Consider the following 26,132-nt stretch of genomic DNA (forward strand, 5'->3'; position numbering starts at 1 on the left):
CATGCAGAGCTTAGTGAAGAGATCATGAATCACTCCACTGTGAGAATTACCAAGACATGATAAAGCTGTATGTATTTTAATGGTAAGAACAATATGATTATTATCTTTTCATTTGAGGCAGTTTATCTACAGTTTATCTACAGTTCAAAAATGCTTTCACTGATTAAACTCCAGAGTATCTTTTTCATTGTCAGCAGAAGTGTCTGGCATTTAACTAAAATATATTCTTCTAACTAAAAATAATTCAACAAATAATTTTAAATCCATGGCTAAAGTTGGCAAATTGATAAATAGCTAAGTAATATAAGAACTAGAATTATTAAAACACTTTTGAGAACACAGTTCTGCTTGGAGGGCTCCATGGAGGAAGTTCCTCATTTTCAAGAAAGGAATGTCGTTTCTTTTGTTTTCGTTCAATTCTTTCCTGCCTTTCTTTATTTTCCTAAAAAGCAAATAGAAAACTATAAATTTATATACACATATGAACATTATTTTCAAATCAAGTTGCTTATTGAAGAATAATCCATTATAAGATTTTATATATCACTTCCTAATTTAATAGGTTATAAAGAAATAGCAGCTAGAGAACATTGTCAACTTATAAGTATACTATCAATAGGTATTAATAGCACTTAACCTTTTTAATATTAAAAGTGATATTAAAAATGAATTATGTAAAATGGAAAAAAAAGACCTACAATTCTACACCTTAAAGATAGGAATTACCAGAAGTTAGTTAGGACTTCAGAGAACAGATTCTCAGAAGTAAATTTATTGGGTTGCAAAGGTTGAATGTGCCACGGCAGCATGAGATACTTTGAATTTTTTAAAAATAGTTGAAAATTCAGATTAATGTTTCTTTGCTCATTATTGAGCTTGAGCCCATTTTCAAACATTTCTTTAGCCCTTCTGTGAATTTTCTACTCAATTATTTGGCCTCTCTAACTGTATAGGTATCAATGCTTCTAATTTTTAGCAATTTGTATATTTTCATGTAATAAATATTATCTTTGCATCAAACATTTTATCTACATTACCTTTTTATAGTCATTTTTGATCCTTATACAGTGTATACATATATGGAAACATCACACTGTGCCCCATAATTACATACAATTGTTATGTGTCAATCAAAAATAAAAATAATTAAAAAAAATCCAAACATAAATGTGGTCCCTGTCACCCACGGAACTTTCAAAACAAATAGATAATAAACAAGAAAATAAACAGAAGATCATTCATGTGAATTTCTATGAAACATTAAAAAGAAAACTGTGAGAAAGATTAAAGGGCAGTACTTACTTTCAAAGAAAAGTGGATTCAGGGAAAGTCACTTTAAAGTGAGACATGATGGATTAGAGAAGCCACTTGTGCTAAGTGTTGGGGGAGAGCATTTCAAGAGGAGAAAACAGGAGGGGTGAGGGTTCTGGCAAATGGGAAACATTCGAGATGTGGGAAGAAACGAAAGAGAGCCAGTGTGACTAAGGCTTGGTGGGACGTGGGGGACAGGAGGTGGGAGCCAGATGCCAACATAAAGGTAGAAGAGTGAGATCACATGGGGCCTTGCAGGCCAGTTAACATTTGGAGTGTGGGTAAAAGAATTCAACGGGCGACACAGAAGACGGGCAGGGAGGTGAGAGGAAAACCTCTCTGGGAGGGCAGCATGCCAGCCAGGGGAGGAGACGGATGCAAGAAGAGGAGAGAGTCTATGGTGCAAGATGCAGACACATTCTGGTAAACGGGACAGAAACGCAAGTTAGCCTGCCTAGACGCAAACCTGTAACTTTCAAAGTACAGTTTTGGTGTATTGATGAGGACGAGACAAGATTGGCGTGGGATGAGAATAAAAAGGACATGGAAAACTACAGAAGTGTAAACAAAACTTTCCAGAAGTTTCACTATAAAGAAAAGCAGAGAAAAGGGAGACCACAGATGGAGGGAAATGCAGAGTTAACAGTATATTTTTATTTAAAATTACTTATCCTGGAAGCTGATGGGAATAATTCAGGAAGATAGAAAGAATGCTGGAGTAGAATGGTACATTTTCATTTTATTGCTTGACAGGAATAGTCCTGCTTCACATTAATATTATTTTCAAAATGTCATCTTCCATATTTTTACATTTTTATTACACAGATGAATTTGAGAACTATTTCATTTCCCTGCACATTCTCCCTTCAAATAAATAACTGGGTATCTGGGGATTAGCATGAAATCTAAACATTTATCTTGAAATGTTAGTTGTACTTGGTCTTTCCATCCTGTAACTTGGAGTGTCTCTGCATTTCTTTAAGTCTCTGTTAACACTACAAAGTTTGGTGGTTTCCTCATATGTCTCAAACAGTAGCAGTATCAGGGAAACCCTGGGACAACCCTGGCCCCGCAGGCCCATGGCTTGGGAGGAGAGGCATTAGGGTAACTTATTAGTGTCTATGCGTCTTTCATCAGTACATCCATGTCCTTGCTCCATGTCATGAGAATGTTAGCATGATTGCTTGCTTGCTATGCCTATTACAGTGAAGAGGGAACTTCCTTTCAGAATCTTAATTGAGAAAAGAAAAATTGTAATGAGATCGTAATCAATCATTTTAGTATTTTAGAGAGAGGCAGACCATCCATGTAGGTGGAGGAAAAGCAGTGACCAGGCTATGTCCACAGAAATTGACTGAATAAACCTCTTTCTGCACATCCCACTTAACATGGAGAGAGAGAGAGACAATCATTTGAAACAAGCTTGATCTGCCTAGCAGGATGCCGAAAAGCCAGGACAGCAAATGGACAATTATTAACCTTACTATCAATTAACAGGAATCAATGTTACCTTGATAATTAAAAGAACCTTGTTGAAAAGTCTTTCTGATTGTCATCTGTGGGAGACTGAACCTTTTGCTCATTTTCCTATTAAAGGTAACTATGAATTTATTTGAGAACTGGCATGAAGAAGAAAGTCTTATCTGATCTTTGACTATAATTTTCCCCTAAAACAATTAACTACCAAATGCCTACTACTCAAGCTAGGTTGTGGATCAAAATGTTGAGATGTTATTTTACATGAACACTGAAGTCACTACACTTTAATATAGGGGCATTTTCCCATTTTATCAGCAAACAAATTTCAGTAAGAACTTGGTAAGATAGACAGTAGATCTGTAACATGTATATTTATGCTTTTTAGGTAGCATTTTATTTGTAGAAATTTTACTACATATTGAAACATGTTACTTTGGTCTTTGATGAGTTCTTGTTCTTCAGAGATCTGATGATAACAACAAAGTGACTAAATAAATATAATTAAAAATAGTGTACTTAACTATGACTTAGTCATTAAGGAAATTCTATACCATTTTCAGGAAAATGTAGGAAAAAAACTGAAAATTCAAACATTTATATTTACCCTAAGTAATACTAGCAGTTAGTATATATCTCCTTAATATAAGAAGACTCTTCACTTTTTTTAGAACAGAGTTCTTTAAAAAGTTAGAACTTGAGTTTAACCTAAGAAAATCATGAAATATCATCTTTCATTTAAATATAAAAACAATTTTTATCACCTTATTTTATTACTATTTCTCTGTGTAGAATTAGCATATAGCAGTACTAAAGTCAGTATATAACAATAAATCCTTTGTTGTCTTTTTTTTATTAGGATTGCATTAAATTACTTCAGGGAGAGCTGACATCTTTGTAACATAATTATAAGGTTAAGTGTTGCTATCCAAGAGCAGTTTTTATTCCATTCTCTCAAGACTTCATTTGCATTGTTCAGGAGAGTTCTAGACTTTTCTTTATATTGATCTTGTACATTTCTTAAGTTTATTCCTAAGTGTTTTTGCCTTTTCATCCTATCTTTAAATAGCTCATTTTGGTCTCATGTGCCTCTCTAACTACTGTTGACTCTTAAGTTTATGGGAAAAAGTAAGTAAAAATGGTCAGAAATACTATGAAAGAAGAACTATAAAGGGAGATGAATGCAAACATATTTAGACTTATCAAGTCAATAATGAAACAGTGTGGTACTAGAATATGTATCATGAGATTGACAATGGAACAAAAAGTTAAGAAACAGACCCCAAAATATAAGAATGTATCATATCATAAAGGCAGCACCTCAAATCAGTGGGTAAAAGATGGGTTATTTTGTAAAAGATGCATTTGGAAAAAATAAAGTTGGAATCATATTTCCCACTATACATCAGGATAAATACTAATTAGAAAAAATGTTAAGAAAGATATTAAAGTCATCAAATTGTTAGAAGAAAATGGGAGGACTTTTTTAACCTCAAATTGTGAAGAAGGTCTTTTCAACTAAGCTTGAAAATCAAAAGCCAAAAGATTGATAAATTTGTATCTAAAAATAAAATTAGATTCTTCATAGGATAAAATACTATAAGCAAAGTCAGGAAACCAACAATATAGTGAAAAAATTTGCAATACATGAAAAAAGATAGGCTAATTTCCCTAGTACATAAAAAGCTTCTAGAGATGAGTAAGAAAAAAACAAATGATCTAATAAAAAAGTGTGCAAAATCTATGAATTTACAGTCTACAGAAAAAGAAATATAGAAATGGCCCTTACACAATGAAAAGAAAGACGCTCAAGCTCTATCCTAACCAGAAAAATGCATATCAAAAATACCCTGGATGAAATTTTTTAATTAGCTGATTGGTATGAATTAAAAAAAAATTGATAAGAAACTCTGATGAATAGACAGTAGAGAAATTTTACACTTTTTGATTGCTGAATCACGTGATTGTGTTGACTATTTATATGAATGTGTACCTACTCACATTAAGTACCTATTCATAACAATGTGTTACTTATTCAAAAATTGATAAAAATGCATATTTATATTGATATTTTAAAATGCAAATGGCCAATGGCCTTTTGCTTGACATCAGTGAAAAGTAACTTCCATAAACACAAATAAACTGAAACCATATGTGTGTGTGTGTGTGTGTGTGTGTGTGTGTATAGCTAGATACTGCTCTTCCCAAACCTCAAACTTGCTCTCTTTCATTAAAAACATCTAATTAATTCTTTCTCTATGAGGTCATCAGAAATAGCAAAAACAAATAAAAAATGGAATAACTTTCTAACTATTAAATTCAGTGTGTCATGACCAAGTTCCATCTGAAATAATCTGGCATACCCTCAGTAGGCTTTCTATGATTTCAGATGTGAGAATCACTGCAAAGGAAGAATGGAATGCAGGTAAGGAAGAAGATTATAACTGAAGTTTTAAGCCTGGCTGTTTGAGGGAATAGTAGGAGCATGAACAGACATTAGTAAATCAAAGAAAATATCTTATATGCAGTAGGAGAGAATGATAAGTCTTCTCTGTTCCTAATTCTGATGTTATCTGTTCCATACCTACTGATCGTTTCTACCTGGAAGACACAAAAAAGTAGTACATGAAAAAGACACAGGTGCATTAACAACTGGTACCTACCAGCCATTTTTCATACTCATTAATAGCTTGTTTATCTTTATCTTTTTTCTCAGCTCTTTTAAGTTCTTCCTTTCTTTTCTCATTTATTCTCTCTTTTTCCTTTTGCTTGAAAAAGGCTTCCTTTCTTTCATTCCTATATAGAATAGTATAAAACACTGGAAAGTTAAAGGAGAATATATAATAAAGATCCCCTAATATACTTTTGACAATAATAGGATTATGATACATTCGTAAGCTTCAAGTAAATAAATTTTAGGAAAGCCTCAAGTGTTATGAAAATCTATCAAAATATTTATCATTTTGGATTACCATTTTTCAACAGCAGTTAAATTATCTTTCTTTTTCTCAGCAACAGTTTCCTCCTCTTTCTGTTTCTTTGCTCTTTCATATTCTTTCTCCTTTTTATTTTTCTCTTTAAGATATTCCATCTTTTTCTCTTTCCATTTTTCAAAAGCCTGAAAAAGTTCAGAATGATTTTCTTACTGTGAATATTATAAAAAAAGTAAAAATATGATTAACCATTAATTTAGATTTCAAATATTAACATTTAAAACGAATAAAGATATTCAAAGATCTTGAATACTTGTAGAGCTTCTCCTTTTCTCACAGCATTTTCTTCTTCAGTTTTCTTTTTGTTTTTTTCCTCAAGCCTCTTTTTTGCAGCTATTTTCTTTGCTTCCTTTTCTTTCATAGCTTTCCAGGCCTCAAATGATGCTAATGCTTCTTCTTTCTTAGCAGCTCTTTTCTGTAGTGGACAAAATAACAGCAGATACATAAGTATGTATAAATAGACAGACAACTATAGCTGGATATATACAAATGCATTTATCTTTAATCCTCTGATATTTATCATATGTAAAAATTAAGTTTCAAAGCAGACAATTTAGAATGGTTTAGATAAATTAATTTATTAAAAATGTTCTCTGAATTATTCATTGATTTTAAAATATCCTTTTCTGAAAGTATTTATCAGATACTGACCTTCATGAGAAGTCAATTATTATTTTCATAAGCATACTAAACAAATGATATGAAAATAAACTATAGTAGGCTAAGTGGTATGGTAAAATTTTTATAATAAAATATTTTGGTTAAAAAAACTCAGGAAAGTTAAGAGCTTACAAAGTAAGCTAGTGTAAAGCCAATTGGCCAAGTCACACAATAAAGTGCAGATCTTTGGTTTGAACCCTAGTTTTGAATGATATCAAAGCATAAAATTCTTACTGCACAAACATAGCCCAAATTTTGAAAATGTATGCCAGACTGAAAATTACGCAGGAGACTGTAGAGCAACTGTATACGTTGTTATTTTACTTACTTCAATCTAATCCCAAAGTATTCTATGTTTGCTTTAGAATATTGTTTATACTAAATGACATAAAACCTTATATGGAGGTAACATAATTTAGAAGTTAAAGTACTATGTACCTCATAGAGTTGTGAAAAATCAAACAAGATAAATGGCACTGACCACAGCAGAATAATGCTACAAATGTGGTTAACAGGTATACAAGCACACCCCCTGGAGGGCTGCTCCACTCGCTACCAGTTTATTATAGTGCAGTCCACTTGGGAAAGTATTGTTTCTTCTAAATCTACTTTAGTATTGAGCAGCACAATGAAATGTCTTTTTCCAAACTCTTATTTTGGAAGATAGGAAAGGACTGAGCATGGTGTAGGTTATCAGGCAGGAGTCAGAGGAAGAGACTGAAAGTCCAGGAGAGACTGGAACAGTTGCCTAGCTCCAGTCAGTGGGAAAGGATACAGGTCAACAGCACAGGCAGGGGTTGGTCTTGAACATACATAGAAAATTCAAGAGAGAAACAAGGAAAACTGAAGGCTAATGAATGTTTAGTAACCCTTTATCTTCTTGGCTAAGTTCTAAATAAAGTTAACTTTTAAGAGTGAATTAGGTGGTCACAAACAATATAAGTTCATAATCAGTAGTGGCAAAGCTATCCTATACATATGTAAAATAAAAATGTCTGTGTTTTCATGTAAAAGTTACATTTATAGCAGTCTAAAAATGTAAGTACAACAAAAATAAAACCAGAAATCAATTCTTTAGTATACAAGTTATCCTCCCATTTTAAAAAGTTGACTTAGAAAAGTTAAATATTCTGAGATATATTATTGACATAAACATCGAGAATATTTTTATTTCTGTATTTCAGAATACCTGTTCATTTTGGATCCTTAAGTTTTCACTTTCAATCCTTTTTATTCTGTGCAATTCATGTAAATATACATTTTTCTTTTCTAACCATTCCTATAAAAACAAGAAAAAGGCTACATGATATTCAAAATTTCCTAAATGAATTAGATCTCTTATTTATTTCCAAAATATTTGATTAAAACTTCAAAAAAAGGAAAACACAAAATTTATAAATTCTATATAAGCTAGTATTATTTATATGATAATATTCTAATAAGTAAAGCTGATTATTAGTTAAGAAAATTATGTACGTTACCTTTCTTAGTATTAACAATAGACTTCAAATACTAAATATGCTGACTACATATATTAACATTTCTCTCTGAAATTCACATCCACAATGTTCTAAAGTATACTGTTCTGTATAAAAAACGAGATAAAAAAGACCTTTTTTAGACTTGTCAAAAAATTAGTAAAATTTTTTTCTGTATAAGCCTAACAAAATTCAGGAAAGAAAAAATTTAAAAACTCTTTTTGTTCATAATAATATAAACTACAAGGAGAAAAAGCATAAAAACATACATAGACCTTACAACATTTGTCCTTTGCTATATTTCTATAAACTGAAATAGCATATCCTTTCTTTAAAAATAACTAATCAGTTAAGTGTAGATGCAAATAATTTAGTAAAATAGCTTTGCATTGCTGATGTATTATAAAAGAAAACCTTTCCCTTATAATAAATTTAAATATTAAACCATCATTTCTGACAGTTTCACTTTATTCTTTGATACACATGTAGCCTTATGAAAGTGATTAATTTTTCTTCTTTTTTTAAAAAAAAATTTCCTTTTTTACCTGATAAACAACTGCCCTTATGTTATCTGCCTTTTTAGGGTCTATACTCTGTTTCTGTGAAGCCTTTTGGTCCAAGACTTTCAAAGTCCCTAAATAGTGAGAAGAGGTAGTTGTTGATGAAGTTCTCCTTTTAGAATTATATTTCTTTAAAAACTCAGAGGTCATTAATCTGAAAAGGTTCAAATAAATCAAGACAAAATATTACAAATTGCATTTTGTAGAAGAGAGATCTGTTAGAGTATGCAACTATTACATTTGAAAACTACATTATAATTTAATAAATTATAGTAACTTTGAAAATGATGTAGATAACATGTATCATCTTTTCTTAGTATATGAAGAGTCCCATTCAACATAATTTAATTTTATACCTTAAGTTATATAGGTTTCAAATGATTGTTCCATTTAGATATTTAAATTAGAAGCTTTTTAAGAAACATGGACCATATCTCAAGTTACATGGAAAAAACAATATTATTAAAGTAGATTTTAATCATTCTTTTAACATTTTCTTGCATTATTTGGTTTTTATGAACAATTCCAAATATAAAGCCAGAAAGAACAGTGCCCTCTATTTCAGAGGATGGTGAGAAAATATGGTCTGCCATCTGTTCTGATATAGAAAGTTTATTGTATGATAGCTATATTCACTCATTTAAGTTTTGTCTATGGCTGCTTTCCTGCTACAACAGCAGAATCGAATAGCTACAACAGAGAAATTTAAAGTACAGGCTGGGCGCGGTGGTTCACGCCTGTAATCCTAGAACTCTGGAAGGCCGAGGTGGGAGGATCGCCTGAGCCCAGGAGTTTGAGGTTGCTGTGAGCTAGGCTGATGCCATGGCACTCTAGCCCAAGCAAGATAGTGAGACTCTGTCTCAGAAAAAGAAAAAAAAAAAAAGAAAGTACATATTTTTTCAGCCACAAAGCTGTCAATTCTAATTGGCCCTGTTCTATTTGATTAATGATAATTTTATTAACGATAATTTAAAAGATTCAGGTTTCCATTAGTACTTATGAGTTAGGTATGGCATCTATGAAGCTCTATAAATTCTTATCATTTTAATACACTCACTCAGTTTATAGAACCTGAAGCCTTTAAGTACAATTTTTCACATGTTAGACGAAGAAACTTAGTAGATAAGTACAATGCTGGACTTCAGCTTTATTACCATTTTGTATGTACTGTTACAGGAAAAACAGGAGAAAGCTCCATCCAGGAGCAGTGTAGAGAGTATGCAGAATCCCTAATCATTGACAACAGGGAAAGAAGAAAAATATCCCTAGAAATATCCCTGGAAGGAAGATCCTGGAGATCAAAGGTATTATATAACAATTCCAGGCATTAAAACAACCAGTCATAACATTTTATTAATTCTTCTAATATAATCAACTAAGGAGTTTTATCATGAAGTAACTACTCCATTACTCATGAGATAGAAAGTAAGAGAAAATAAAGTAACACCAAATGAAATTTATTTTATGGAAGTCAAATTAAGACCAACTTTGCTAGAATGCAAACCCATAAATGAGAGGGATATTGATAACTTGATTACCTGCCAGATGCACTGGATGCTCTGTTATTTATTGACTTGTTATTCTTCATATTTCTCTCTTCAATTGTTTTCTATTAAACAGAAAATGCCATAGACGGTTTATTCACCATAACTATCACTGTTAGGTGTTAAAAGCCAAACTGCCAGGAAATTAGTATTTTTTAAGCATCTACCCTGTGTCAAACACAGTAGGCATTGGGAAGAAATTAGTGAATAAAATGCCCTCAAGGATATTAAACTTTAGAGGAGGATTGACTGACAATAGACACATAAACAAATGTGACTCATGAAGGAGATAAAATAGTGTACAGTGACAGGGAGTGACTTGGGGGGTGGGGGGAGTTGAGGGGCTGCTTGAATGAAGTTGATCACGGAAGGCTTCCCTGAGGGGTTGACATCAGAGCTGAGAGAAGTAATGAGTGGAAAAGGGGCCACATGAAGGTCCGTGGAAAGAAAGAAACAACGATGCTAAAAGCCTGAGAAGGGACAGGACTTGATACTTTTGAAAAACCGAAAAAGGTGAATGGTGCTGAAGCACAGGGAACAGTGGGGAGAGTGGAGGACTGTGTGGTCAGAGAAGAGCCATGTGAGATCATTAGGTGATGGAAAGGGCTTTGGGTCTTATCCTCCTAATGAGAAACCAACAAATGGGGAATGATTAGATTCAGACCTAAGAAAGATCACTCAGTAGAGAGTAAGAATAAAGCCAAGAGTCCAGTCAAAAGAAATATGTTATGATCTTACTTTCTAATTCTAAATGAGAGTTGCCTGTTCTAACTGAGAATCACCTCTATTTGGCATTTCCAAGATCCTGTCTGTAAACTCCAGAATATCCTTCTTTCTGTTAAGGAGTAACTTTTCTACTTTACACAGGTAGATGGGTGCTAGCTGCAGGGTGACAGCACAGATGTAAACACATCCCTGACCTGGCAGTAGTGTTTTCTCCTAGGCAAAGTAGCTAAAGATGATATACCTGGAACATGGCTTAATGAACCTTCTCCATAAATTTTAATGAAAGCTAATATTTTGTATTATAAAAGTCCTGCTAAACAAATTTGCAACTAGGACTGTTTTCTTCCCCTAATAATGAATACACACACATAGCCGCTAGCTAAACTGCTGCTATAAGAGATAAAGATTAAATTCAGGAGAAACAAAAACTAAAAATGATATACCATAAATTTAAAAAATATAATAGTACTCAGGCACAATTTGGTGTAGGGACAAGTAATCTACACACCAAAAATTTGTTTCTTAATATTATAAATAATAACGCTCTTCATCACACTGTCCATTTCTTTAAAAAAGCATGGATGTTGATAAATATTTAAAGATTTTCATTAAAATTGTTAAAATGCTTTAAAATGATGCCCAAAAAAACCCCTTTAATTGAAAACCTTAGAAATTGTTTCAGATAGCTATATTTTAAAAATATGAAGACCTGTAGAAACCTATGCAGTATGGGTATTTCTGAGATATTAAAAAGTATATTCTGATCATATATTTCTGATAATTTTTAATGAAACATTAGGTTTCATTATCTTCACTGCCAACTTTCCTTGATGTTAAAATTCTATTGAATTAAGTAAGAACCACTTGACAATATAATACCAGTATCAAAAGATGAGTTTTCCACAGGTAATTCAGAAGTGAATAATACAGAAGATAAAATATTTTAAAGTTCTATTTCAAGTTTTAAGTTGTAGTATAAAAGGTGTAAATGTATATAAATACCTTTGCAGATTCTGCTGCATCAGTGGATATTAAGATACTCTGAGATTTAGATAATAGTGGATCAGCTGTTAAGTCATCATTCACACTCAGTTCAGCTTTCTCCTTTTCTTCTTCAAGGTCATTATCAGTCACTTGACTTTCCTTAGATTTCTCAAGTGCAGTAGTGACCAAGTCTATCGAAGATGAATTCTCTTCTTTTTCATCTGATTTCAGGGAATCTTCATGGTTTTGAGTGAATTCTTCATTCTGATCTATTTTGAGATAGACTAACAGTATTAAAACCCCCTTCTGAATTAATAAGATAGATAAAAGATTCATTTGTTTTCCTTTAAATGAGGACTGTATTCTTTGTTTCTCACAAAATAAAATATGAAGAAAACTATCATACTGAACTTGAATACACCTTTTTTCAAAAGTGATCTACAAAAGAAAAAGTAGCTACCCTTAATCTAATGAAGCACTTGACAAACCTAATACTTAGAAGGGTAGCATATTAATGAATATAATGGAATAACTACTCTAAAACAAAGACACATCAAAAGCATTTGTTGATGTATAAACCAACCAAGTGAGATGGCAATATCTGTTCAATTCTAAAGCCTGTGCTTCTTAGCTGGAACAACAGGCTGTGTAATTGCGAGGCACACATCTCTAGGCTACTACAATTACTGGAAGTACAATTGCTGAATTGCACATATGCAGAGGGAACCAAGAATTAATGCAATTTTACACAGAGAAGAAAGCCAGTGTCTAGTTAGTTTCATGCCCACCATGATGCAGTGCTGCCTCTCCTACCAAAAAGGGCACCGAAGACAGGCCTGTTACTTATTCTCTCAGTGCTCCAAGGGACAGGCTCAAGCTCTGGCATAAAAGGATTCAGTTTTGCTTTTAGAAACTGCTTCTAGTATTCTGATTCTACCCTACTTTGCAATGCTCAACAGAAAGAAATCAGTGCTTTCTGTGGGGATCACCAACTTTCAATTCTACCAGGCTCCTTCCTCCTGGCTAACCCTGTATCTTCACTGTTAAAAGTCTTAATTCTGCTGGTTTCAATACAGTCATTTTTTTTTTTTGGAACTTGTTTTGAGGTAAGGTAAACTAGGTTTTTTTTTTTTTTTTGGCCACTTTTTTCCTGTATTTTTTTAGGTTTGAAACCACTTTATTATTACAGTTGTACATTCACATTTGGAGCGTACTTATGAATCAATTCATGATTGAATTCTTTGAAGCTGTTAATCAATCTACGCAGTGAAAAGAACAAGAACTTTGGAGCCCAACATTTAAACTATGGCTCTATCACTGACCTTGGGTATGTTTCCCAAAATCTCTGTACTTCAGTGTTTCTCATCTGTAAAATGACAAAAATTATACTACATAGTAAGCACTTAATAAATGTTAGTTACATATTCCAGTCCTAGAAACAGCCATGCCTCTTAGCTCTCATTAAATTACAAATCATAGCACTAAGAAATAATGTTAACAACTCACACATCACACTTACTACATGCTTACTATGGTATCATTGTAAATGCTTTACATGTTTTATCAATGTGTTTAATTCTGACCACCTTCTGAAGTAGATTATTCTTATTTTCCCCATTTTAAAGATCAATATACAGGGCTGGAGGGGTTAGTTATTTTGTCTAGTAGTTGTGCCTAGAATCAAACCTAGCTTAGCCTCATTCTAAAATTCCTCCTAGTTATTATGTACTTTGGAATATTGCAGCAACACATACATTATAATAGTTTACCTTAAGAGCTCACTCCACTTGTGCCAGGAACTAGGCTAGTGGCTAAAATGCACTATACCATTTAATTTTCACAACGCCCTTATGAGATAGGTAATCTTATAACTTAGGGAAATTGAGTCACTGAGAGATTAAGTTTTGCATCTAAAATCATAGAGGTAGGCTGGGCATGGTGGCTCATGCCTATAATCCTAGCACCTTGGGAGGCTGAGGTGGGAGGACTGCTTGAGCTCAGGAATTCAAGACCAGCCTAGGCAACATAGTGAGACTTCATCTCTACAAATAAATAAATAAATAAATAAACAAATAAATTAGCTGGGCATGGTGGTACATGCCTGTAGTCCCGGTTACTTGGGAGACTAAGGCAGGAGGATCGCTTGAGCCTAGGAGTGTGATGTTCCAGTGACCTATGATGATGTCACTGTACCCTAGCCCAGGTGATAGAGTGAGATCCTGTCTCAAAAAATAAAAATAAAAAAATGAGACCACGTAGTTAGTTAACTGCATAGTTGGGATTAAAAGTCAGACAAACACAAACATATATTTTCCTGTAACTATTCAAAGTATTATTTTTCTCTTACAAACAGGATTCTAAGTAACACAGAGTTCACAAATAAAATAAGATACAATAATTAGATATAACCACCTTTTATGGATGCTTTTCCCTCAGTTACTGGTAAAAAGGAATCTTCAAGACTTTCTTTAAGTGATGATGATGATAGACTGGTTAAGCATGGAACCTGTTTTTTTTGGAAAAAGAAATGCATTTACTATTTAAGTTTAGTTCTTAAAATCTTTGGGGATAATAGCATTATTAAAACTATCTTATAACCCTGAAATCTACATTTTGAGGAGTTTGCTACTGAAACACCAAAAGCCAATGGAAGCTAATATGCTTTACTTTCAAGCCTTGATGTCTTGGTAATTAAAAGGGGTCACTAAAAGAGTTATTCTAGTTCTTTATCTAACTGCCATCTCTCTATTTGTTTTTAGCAATTTTCAAAACTCCTGCTGCTCTGAAATCAAATCTCTTATAAGTATTTAAGGCAAAGATTTGATTTTAATAGCTCTTTATACAATTCTCCTTTGAAGGAAAGTATAAAGCAGACAGTAGGTAAAAACCTTTAGTTTCAAACAATATTACTAGTTGTCGAAATGAAAGCATTTATAAAATAAGTAGATAGCTACTTCCAATTATTTTAAAGTACACAGATTTCATGCCCCTGTGTTTTCTTCAAAATTCTGAAGGTTATATCTGAAATGAAATAATTACATTTGTGTGTCTAAGGTAAACAACTCTTTATAGAATAGTCTAGCCTAAAGGTGATGATTTTATAATGTAGTTTAATTTTGTTGTATAAATAATATACTTTAATTTTCTTTCCCACAATATTTTATGGGTACAAAGAAAATTATATGCCAAAAGCAATAGAAATAATTTGAGAAGATGGCAGAAGGGTTAAGACATCAGGGTCTACCTTGAAAGACAAAGCTTCGCCTAAGGAGATTTGCAAATTAGTAGCAAATCCCCAGTCTGTGCAGATCTAAGGGTAGAAGGCCACAGCCTCAGCGGATTGACTTGAGGAGAGAGAGGATAGAAGGTAGGACCAGAAGATCAGCCAGTAAGTTTGGGGAGAAGTAGCAGAGGGCAGTGACCATAAAATCTGCATCTGAAATTTAAGAACCCTTGCCTCATTTACATATAGCATAAGGGAAACCTCAGAGGATTCTGTAATATCATAGACGCAGAAACTAAAAGGATTAAGCAGAAATTTCCAATGATACCCACTGCAGGTGAGACAGAGCTGGAAATTTGAGACCAGCCATGATAACTGCTTGCTAGAAAACATGTTTGGAGAGCTATAATAGAATTCAGAATCTCTACACTGTATCATTTATAATATCCAGCATTCAATCAAAGTCAATAGGTGAAGAAACAGAAAATGGTAACACATACTCATAAAAAAAATTAAAATTAAAAACAAAAAAAGAGCCATCAATAGGAACCAACTCAGAGATGGCCCAGATTTTGCAGTTAGCAGACAAGACATTAAACTATTATAAATATGTTCAAGCACTTTGAGGGAAATATTAATATTTGCATGATGGCTGAACAGATGGGAATCTTATCAGTGACAAAGAAAATACAAAAAATGCCAATGGAAATTCTAGAGTTGAACACTATAATAACTGAAATAAAAAATTCACTGAATGGACTTAACAGCAGATCAAAAATGGCCAAAAAAGTCAGTGAACTGGAAGAAAAGCAACACAAATTATTCAATCTGAAAAACAAAGGGGAAAAAAGATTAGAGAAACATAAACAGAACCTCCAGGGGTCAATGGGACATATCAAAAATTTCAAAGTATGTGTAATTAGAATACCAAAAGAACAGGAAAGAAAAACAGGGTAGGAACAAAACTCACAAACTTCTCATTTTCATAGAAGGCATCAGCTTACAGATCCTGAAAGCTCAACAGACCTCAACCAGAATAAACATAAACAAAACTAGACCTAGGTGCCCTGTAGTCAAATTGCTGTAATTCAAAGATAAAAACAAAAATCTTGAAAAAATTCCTGAAAGCAGAAGGAAAAAAACCAACACATTAAATATGGAGAACAATAAAATAAATGACTACTGATTTCTCAACAGAAACAAGAGACTGACAGTAACAACAGAGATCTAAAAAGAGTTGGGAGTAGAAGAAGGAAACTGTCAGCCAAGAAGTATCTATTCAGATGAACCATCCGCCAAAAATGAAGATGAAATAAACACTTTTAAGATAAGTATGGACAGAAAATCTATCACTAGTAAACCTCTATTACAAGAAATTCAAAAATAAGTTTGCAAAACTGAAGGAAAATAACACAAAATGGTAATCTGGATCTACAGGAAGGGATAAAAATCCTCAGAAATAAAATCAATCAATCTACCTATCTATCTTTGAGAAATCTATAAATATTCTTATTTTAATTCTTTAAAAGTCTAATACAAAGGATTTAAGACTCTTTATAGTTATAATTGTATTATGGAGATTATATCATCTGTAGATGTATATGACAACAATAGCACAATGGATGAGGGAGTGTATGGAACTATACTGTTGCAAGGTTTCTATATTAAACATGAAATAATACAATATCAATTCTAAATAGATTGTAATAATTTTCAGATGTACTGTGTAACTACTAAAAATATAATACAACTACTAGTGCTACATTTTACAACTGATGGAGTTTTAGGCTCAGTGGAATATAGTATATTAAACAAATCTTAAAATTATTTCCTTATGAATTGCAGAAGAAAACATGTAAAACACATACGCATGCATATAAATTCTCTCTCATAATCAGAGCAAAGGCTGGAATTCAAGACCACAATTCGACAGTTCAGCAGCAGTGCTTACCTCAGGAGCAACGTTTTCAGAGAATGCTTTTTCCTCAGCTTCTAATTGTCTGTCATTCAGCCTTGGAAGGGGAGAAGGTGCAGAATGTAGTTCTACTTCTTCACTGAGGGTAGTTTCTTTATCTTCTTCTAGTCTACCTTTCTCTTCCACATGGCTATTCTTTTTTAACATGCTCCTTGGACGAGGTAACGGTTTAAAATGGTCATCTGTTTCAAAACTGCTGCTGTTTTCTGCTGAAATATAAAATGCTTTAAGGTGTGTGTGCAAAAAAAAAAATAAAAACAAAAAAAACCCCATGGCTATATTTACCCCTCAGGGTGCCACCATACTTCCCTCCTGTACCCAGGCCCTTTGGCTCTGTCCTAGTGAGTCCAGATGAAGCCCACAACTGCTCTCTGCACAGAGCTTCAATAAGGCACAAATAAATTATGGTTAACAATCAAAGTAAAAAATGGTTGCCACCCTGAAAGTAACTAGTATACTTTAATTTTGTGAGAAGTTAACTCTTCAACTTTATAAACTTTTATAGTATTCAAAAAAAATTTAAAAACAAAAACATACAAATCAAAACCTTGCCCCAGTTTCTACCTCTATAAAATGAAGAGGTTCATCCACCAAACCTTTACTGAGTACCTGATACCAGGCCTTGTACACATTACTGAACCTCATAATCAAGACAGTGACAATGGAACTGTCCAAGGACTCAGCAGGTTGTTTTTTCTAAACAAAATTACAAGACAAAGGTAAGTGCTGTTACAAGTATGGAAATGACATTGGCACACAGAGGACAGAAGTGCTAATTCTCACTGGAGGAAGAAATATTGAACGAGATGATTCTATGAATTATCGTTCTTTGAGTCTATAAAACTTCTTTAGCAGTTACTAAAATTTCACAGTTACTATTTCCATTGCTCCAACGTTAATACTAGAATCTAGTACTGGTAGGCATCCAGCACTCAAAACATTGATGGAAAGGTTTTCCACTTACATATTGTCTGAATTTTACCTGTTCTACAAATTTGTTTCTCTATTGCTCTACAAATGCATTCTTCTAAAACTTCAAAACTGGTCTAATTTAGACATCTCATATCTGAACCTTGGCTCTGAACCTTATTAGCTCTGTAACCTTACACACATCATTTAACCTCCACACACCTTGAAGCTTTTCCCATTGATAAAATTAGTGAAGAACTCCTAAGGTGCTTCTGTGACCTGAGTGAAATTATATAAAGTGCATAGCACAGTGACTGATACGCGGTAAATGCTCAAGGAACATTGACAATTGTGGTAAACATTTTTTTCTTTTTCTTTTTGGTTTGTTTATCACTCCTGCTTTCTTTGGGGTAGTCTCTCTTCTACAGCATCCATGTGATTTTGGTGGGTAACAAATATCTCCTCTACATCCAGTGAGAAGGGTGGGCCCAGGATGCACCCCACCCCCAGCTTATCACAGGAACTTCAATTTCCCTGTCCACAGCACGTGGTCCAAAGGTCAGGCCAGTGGACCAGAATTTTTCTATTAGTATTTCGAGTTGGAGGATATGCCTTTAAGGTCATGGAGATAGAAGGATGTGATTTGGAGACTATTAGTGACTTTCTCTCCTGCCATATGAAGGACTGAGAAAAAGAGGCCAAATGACAGAAAATAGGACCACGAGATTAAGTGACTGGGGCTGGGGGGATAGAATGAGTGGGTCAAGAGTCAAGGCAGAAGTAAAGAGGAGAAAAGAGAGAATTCAGACAGCATCCCCAAAGCACTGCATCCTTAAACTTAATCACACTTAAAGCAAGGCCTTCTGATACCCATCCTCAATAAGGGGAGGAATTTCTCTTTCTATTTAAGTTTGTCTGAGTTGGGTCACTTTCAACCAAGAGTCCTGACTATAGCTACTATTTGTCACTATTATTATTATTTTCATCACCATCTCCTCTAGGAAGCCTTCCCTGATGTCCTCGGGTAAATTTATGTGCCCGCTTTCCTGTGTTCTCACTGTATCTTTTTGGTGCTATGTCTTTTCAATGTCATAGATGTAGTTACTATCACAGTGCTTATAACAAAATAAAACATAATGTATTCACATTAAATATATGTAGATAAATGAAATGATCTGCTTATAAACAAATGCTAAATAGTAAAATAAATCAAAACATTTACAGATTGTTTAAGTTATGTCAATACTGTTCTAAGCACTTCAAATACGTGAATTCATTTCATTGCCTCAAACCCATAGAGGTTGTTCAACTATTATTCCCATTTTAAAGATGAATAAAATGAGGAACAAAGAGGCCTTGTGCCCAAGGTCACAAACTCTAGTAAACTGCAGATCTGGGATTAAAGCAGCAGCATCCTGACTCCAAAGGTCATGACTTTAGTCATTTTAATATTAAAATAAAAACATACCCCGCAAAAAATACTTTCTATAATCACTACTTGTGTGATAGTTTTTCTATAGAGTGAAAATCTGGTTGTTGGACTTTTTACAAAAGAACAGAGAAAACCTTCAAGGTCTAATATTTTTATAAGGCATTACTTACTACTCAGAAATATCTCATGACATTAAAAATATTGAGTTTCAAACATTATATTAAAAAAAGTCAAATAATTTAGGTAAAGCTAAATTCATGAACCACAGTTTCTTTACCACAAATAAATCATTAATATATTCATTTATTCATTTAAATACTTAATGAACTTCATATGCCAGGTATTGTCTTGGTGACATTAGCCTCAGTTTTTATTCTTCAACCTGAAGAACTGGGGAATAATGTCTTTAATATATTTTATTCCAAAATTCCACTTTCAGAAGAATTGTCAAGTTCTCCAAAAGAAAAAAAAAAGCCTATGCTTTTAAAAAATGCTCTGTTTTGTAATCAAATGTGTAAGATTACCTATTTGGGCAATTATTTTTATGTCACACATGCTGAATATAATATTGCATATATAATTAAGTAGAGCACTTATATTTCTGGTGCCACCTAGTGGTTAAAATACAGTATTTCCTCAGTCATTTTGATTCACCACAGGTTTTTTTTAAAGAAGATGTGAAATAGGTGGATTATTACTGCTTTACTGATTATCCACCATAAATTTCTAGTTCTATGCATCCATCTGTTTTAGATCAATTTTTAGATGTTATATGCTCACATTTTCTTAATAACCAAGTTCAATTATGCTCCTGTTCCCTCTGTCTTTGGTTTTACTCACTACACTTGGAAAGTACATTTTAGCAAGTTAATTCTGTTTTATTACGCCTCATGTTTGCATTTTGGTAGCATTTTATGGTTTATGAGATATACATCAATAAATTCTCAAAACAATTTTTTAAGACAAGAAGAGGAGACTTTATCCTCCTCCTCATGACAAGAGTGAGGCCTAATCTATTTGCTGAAGTCATACATAACTAACATACAGTGGCTTTATCTCCAGTGTCCTGGACGCTATTCTAGTGTTTTTGCTTATAGCCTCTCCTCAACTCAAAGTTAATGGGATTGTGGGGGGTGGGGTGGGGAGGAGCAGTACCTTAATACATGCCTGAAATAAAGTTTTGTCTGATGTTACTGGTGATATCTAATATGCACTATATTTACTGACAATATAACTTAAGGAAATTTTTAAGAAGGTTAACATCAACTAATATTTCCTTTACAAAACAGAAAGAGCACTTAAAGACACCAAATGCTTAACCTTTCACGCACAAGTTCCTGTGTGGTGGTCCCAGGACACTTTAGAGGGGTTGGTTCCTGCTTCTTTCTACCTTTGCGGCTCTGTGCTTAAAGCTCAGTAGAATTGTGGGGAGAACTACTGTAATCCCAGATCACACCAGAACCTCCCCTTGGAAAATTGAACCTTACTGAATTTTCTTATATAACAGAGAGATGAAGGGGTCTTGTCTTTTCTCCAGGAGAGCCTAGAGGCTTCAACAAACCACCTCAACAACAAAACTCCCCCTTCAAACATACAAATGCCAAAAAAATTTTCTGGCAAAATGTTGGTTGTTTTAAGGATTAGTCCCAATGCTGCTACAACTAATCTCTGGAGTGTGCGGGGGATTAGAGAGGATTTCATTCCAGTTCCACATCCAAAAATAAAATTGAAGCTCACAGGCCTAGGTGTTTTGGGATCTGCAACTATGGATGACTGAAGGTGCTTTGGCATCAGCATGACTGAATATACAACTGGACATCAGAATTAGGGGTTTTCTCTGTAGTTATATTATTCTGATTTATGTCTGTAAAACTGAAAAGTTAAGTCATATATTTTTTAAATATATACTGGCTACCATATTAAAGGTATTGTGATGGATCATTGGAAAATAAATGTTCCAGAAATGCAATTACAGTAATCTACCAAATTACCTGAAGATGAGATTTTGATTGGAAGAATTCTGGGTTTAGGTTTCACTTTAATTTTCTCTTTTTCAATTTCCTGGTCTTTATTTTGAGATTCAGATAAGGAATTTACAACTATGTCTTCACAACCATCAGGTGCCATTTCCTTATCATTTTTGATAGTGCAAACTGGCTCATCTTTGGTTTTATCGCTGTTCGATTTCTTGGTTTTCAAAAAAGACAGTCTTAGAGAATTCTTTTCGTCATCATCTGATATGTGAAAATCATTCACTTTTTTCTTGAATGGATTTTCATCTACTGAGGTATCAGAAAAATCACCTAAGGAAACTGAAAAATGAAAAAGAAAAAACGTTTTCAATAGTATTTTTAAAAATTGTCAGAGTTACATTAAACCAAAAAAGTAACATTACCTTAAGGACTAGAAATTAAATTATTAATACTAAAATGAGTAGATGAAAATCTACTTTACAAAGAGATTTGCAGCTCTGAAAAACAGCTAATTCAGGCAGTTTTCATCAGCATTTATGAAATATTCATTTTCATTAATTTATTCAAATCATTTATTATCTATAGGGTACCAAATTAAATTTTAATGGTACAAATATATGAAACATGAAGTATCTGCTTTTTAAACTGACCCCTTATTACAGCCAAAAAATATCTGATTTATAAAAAACATTATGAAAGGGCTTCTGATGTGCACCAAAGTTTAGTTCTATGGGCCTTAGTGACTAACTAGCATAGGGCCTCCTAGGGTTGACCTTAAAAATGAACCTGTCTTCTCCAGTGTGGTTTACCACTGACAGCCATCTTTTTACTGCAACTCTGCTGTCAATTAATTTATATTTTCATATACACATTCAGAAATAACCAAGGACAATCATACAACATCTTGAAAATTAACAGTGGCTTTCTGCTCAAAAGTTTGAAAGGTAAAATGAATTCATAGGTATTATTTTAACATAAGTGATTATGGGTGTGGGAGTGGCCTAAATATAAAACTAAGAAAGCGAAAAGAAGAAATGCGGTTTACTTTTCTATACTGTCACATACCAATCTCATCACTGTCAAAGTCATCTGAGTATTCAGAACTCCTCTGTCTGGCTGAGCGAGCTGTAATTGCTCTTATTAGCTCATCCTGAAATGAGATAATTAAAATCAATTCCCATCCAAATGTGGAGGTCTCATACTTAGAATTAATTCTTTAAACAAATAATGCTTCATTAATAACTGCTTTCAAACTTAGGTTTCTCAGATATCTAACATTCACTGCAAGCCTACTTTATTCGATGCACCCGAGCCCTCAAACTCAATGCAGAGCATTACAGAAAAGAGACCTCCCTCATGGAGCTCACAGTGGAACTGGAGGAGATGGACAATATCAAATAAATTAATTGCAGGTTATAAGTAGACCTGGAGAGTAATAAGCAAGGAGGGATTCAATTTACATAGGATTTATTAGAAACTAGCATATTGGAAGAAACTGATACTTTTTAAGAGCTTTTATTGCAGCATATTGCTGAAATGGATATAATCAATTCTGCAGATTTAGAGGCTGAGGTCAAAATTGTAGTGACCCAAAGAAAAAACTTAATTATTACAACAGAAAAGTAGTTTTTATATAAAAATAGCAATTTAAAGTTGCTATATCACTTTTAACTTAGTAAAAGCCTAGTATTGAAGCTACTTTTGCAGGCTCAAGCTACACAGAGGGTTTGTGATCCTGGAGCCCAAACGTAATCATCTACAAAATCTCAAAAAGAAATGTTAAGATTTACTCCTGCTTTATATAGGACTGCTCCTAGAATTACCAAGTCCAACATTCCTAATACAGTGTTTACATTGTAAAATTCTTCAAAATAAAATGCTTTGAAATACTTTACCTGGAAAGTAGTTCTTTTGGTAACTCTTGGACTCTTTGTATATGCTAAAGTTGTGCTAAAAACTTCATCAGACATCATGTATTTTTTTTTCTTTACCTTTATAAAAATAGCTATTAAAAGACGGCAATAATTCAACCTCTGCTGGTGGCTGAAATATAGAAAAAACAAATCAGACTTCTTTGCATGCTTGAGAATTTCTATCATTCACTTAGTGCCCCCACAAAAAAGACAAACCAAATAAGAAAAGCATCCTATATGAACACTGAGCTACATCTTCATTTAACAATGTAAAGAGGCCAGGTGCAGTGCTCATGCCTGTAATCCTAACACTCTGGGAGGCCGAGACAGGAGGATCGCTCGAGCTCAGGAGTTGGAGACCAGCCAGGGCAATATAGGGAGACCCTATCTCTACAAATAATTAAAAACTTGGCATGGTGGTGTGCACCTGTAGTCCCAGCTACTTGGGAGGGTGAGGCAGGAGGATTGCTTGAGCCCAGGAGTTTGAGGTTGCTCTGATTAGCCTGGACAACAGAGTGAGAATGTCTCCAAAAAAATGTAAAGAGTTCTTATAAAGAAATATCAAATTCTCACCTAAGCTTGTTTTCAAAAAAAGGAAAATTCAAATAGAATTTATCTTAAAATAATTTTGCAACTATTTTAAGAATCAGCACATAAATGATTGCAATAAGTTAATACAACAAAATGTTGCCAATTAAAACAGAACACCTTATTTGTCACCTCTCTTCTATTCAAAAAGTATAATATTGCCTACAAAACAGTCCTGCCTTATTTAAAAGGCTACCAAGAGGGCTGTCAGCATAAAAATCATGAACACTAATACCACACGCACACAGAAAAAAAAGGTTTGCATATAGAGTTACTCAGAAAAAAAGGTCAGGTCATAATGCTAGACAAACAGCCAGCGATATTTTTTTACAAGCCATTTTGCCCACTCACAAAAGTGTTAACAGGGCTGTGTTAAACAAAACGACTAAGTTTTCGCGATGACTTGCATTAAAATCGCCGTTTCTCCGGCTGAGAGCAAGGAGGCCTGGGCCTCGGCCACAGGGCCACCCACAGCAGCGCGCGCCCGGGGGACCGTTCCCGGCCTAGCCAGGTGGCGTCCCCGCCTGCTTCTCACCCCGCTGCAGGCTGAGCGCCCGGCGCACGCCAGGCCCGTGCCCACCTTGCTGAGGTCTCCGTCCCGTCTTCTTCGGTCCCTAAGTCCCGCTGTCTGTACCCACCCTCGCTACTCCTGCAGCAGGCTCCCCGCGACCCTGGGGACCCTCGACCCCAAACCTCTCTCTTTCGCCTGGGCCTGGCAGCGCTGGAACACCGGCACCGGCTGAGAATGGGACGGGGTTAATATGGAGCTGGGAGGCGGTTGCTAGGAAACAGCGTCTCTGGAAGGAAGTGACTTCACCACCGCCGGGTATCTCGGGTACCCAACACTGCCCTTGGGCCCAAAGCGTCACTGGGCAAACACCCAGACGAAGGAAATGACATCACCCTCCCTGGGTCTGGGAAGAGGAGTGCACTGTATATATCACAGTATATGAACATTATCATATTATAAATAGTAATGCACCACCACATTACTAGTAGTGGTCCGGACTTCTTGCCTCTGTATTTTAGGAATCACCAATCTGGGAAAAATACAAAAAGAGATGCACATTCAAGCCATTCAATAGAGAGATCTAATTCGTTTCCTTAACGGATTATAGGTAACCAGGAAGCCAACTTCTATGAAACATTCTTCCTAACAGAAAGAATGTAAGAGAGTTAAGTGCAAGGTTGGATTTTTTTCTTTACAGAAAAGAAAAATGATCCAAAGAGAGTGAGGGTGTCTCATTTTTGGCCGCTTGTGTGTTTCTGCTGTTGCCTAGGAGACAGGACCCGCCCAGCTCCCGCCCAGAGCGCCTTGCCCTTGCCCGGAGAGTACGGGTCTTTTTCTGCAGTTGTTGCGCGAGCGAAAGCACATTCCTCGATGTAGCAACAATTAGGACAGGGAAGTCTGTGAATGGAAGTAGAGTGTCAGTCGATAGGACAGAATATCACGGTAATGACGTTTGCAGACCCCGGAATCAGACTGCACGTTTGAATCTGGCGCCCGTTTCCTACACACGTGGATGTCAAGTTAAGGTCTTTGTGCCTCGATTTCTTCTTAAAGAAGGAGGTAATATTATAATAATGGCCACTTGAAGCTTGCTGAGAGATTGAATGAAATAATACAGGTGGAACACAACAGTGCCCGGAATTACACTCAGTTAATATTAGATTTGCGCGTTATCCACCTAAGCCACAAGGGCCTGGGGAAAAGTCAACTCTTTTTTTTTTTTTTTAACAACTGGTAATCAATTTATTAAAACAGTTGACTTAAGCATCTGCAATAGTGAAGAAGTCAACTCTTGTCCATACAACTGAAAAGCCATTTCACATGTTACTTTAATGTAAAGTTTCCCTCTTTGTATATTTAGTGGATAAATCAAACCAGTCAAACAGAATGATCTAATAGGCTGGAGGACCATGTGCTGCTAAAGTAATACAAATCAACATCATTTAATTAGCATAGGTAATCCTTAAATAAACAAAAACCAGAAACACTTAAAAGTCTTTTAAGATGGATTTTGACTATTTTTTATTTATGAAAAAAGCTTATTCTTAGTTGAATTGTCTGAATGAATTCACTGACTAGTAATTAAACTTGTACCTGGCATTTTTTTCCATATCCCTAAAAATTTATTAATATTTTACACATTCAATTATGTATAAACAAGGCACATTGAGCCATAGACTTAATAAATCAGTGTATTAAAAAACTAAATGTGCATGAGAAATATATAATTTAGTTTAAAAAAGCTTTTAAAATATTTCCAATGCATCTTTTTAAAAATGTTCAGTATATATTGTTCAACTTGTTTAAAAAACTCAGTTTGATCAATATTTGCTAAACATTTTTGGATCAATCTCTGCCTAAGAGAAAGATTTTCCAT

General features: G+C 34.3%; 1 protein-coding gene across 1 annotated transcript; it reads right to left on the reverse strand.

Annotated features, from left to right (window-relative positions):
• Nucleotides 1–319: 319 nt before the first annotated feature.
• On the reverse strand, nucleotides 320–23,214 carry MAP9 (microtubule associated protein 9). Its single transcript, XM_069493389.1, has 13 exons — nucleotides 23,140–23,214; nucleotides 22,310–22,394; nucleotides 21,263–21,583; nucleotides 16,907–17,139; nucleotides 14,145–14,238; nucleotides 11,751–12,001; nucleotides 10,017–10,087; nucleotides 8,464–8,632; nucleotides 7,630–7,719; nucleotides 6,034–6,195; nucleotides 5,760–5,905; nucleotides 5,451–5,583; nucleotides 320–442 (listed from the first exon to the last, which is right to left on the reverse strand). The coding sequence occupies exons 1-13, from the start codon at nucleotides 23,212–23,214 to the stop codon at nucleotides 320–322; spliced, it is 1,953 nt and encodes a 650-aa protein (XP_069349490.1).
• Between the last annotated feature and the right edge of the window lie 2,918 nt (nucleotides 23,215–26,132).

The sequence above is a fragment of the Eulemur rufifrons genome, chromosome 18, assembly GCF_041146395.1.
Source record: "Eulemur rufifrons isolate Redbay chromosome 18, OSU_ERuf_1, whole genome shotgun sequence".
NCBI classification, from domain to species: Eukaryota; Metazoa; Chordata; class Mammalia; order Primates; family Lemuridae; genus Eulemur; species Eulemur rufifrons.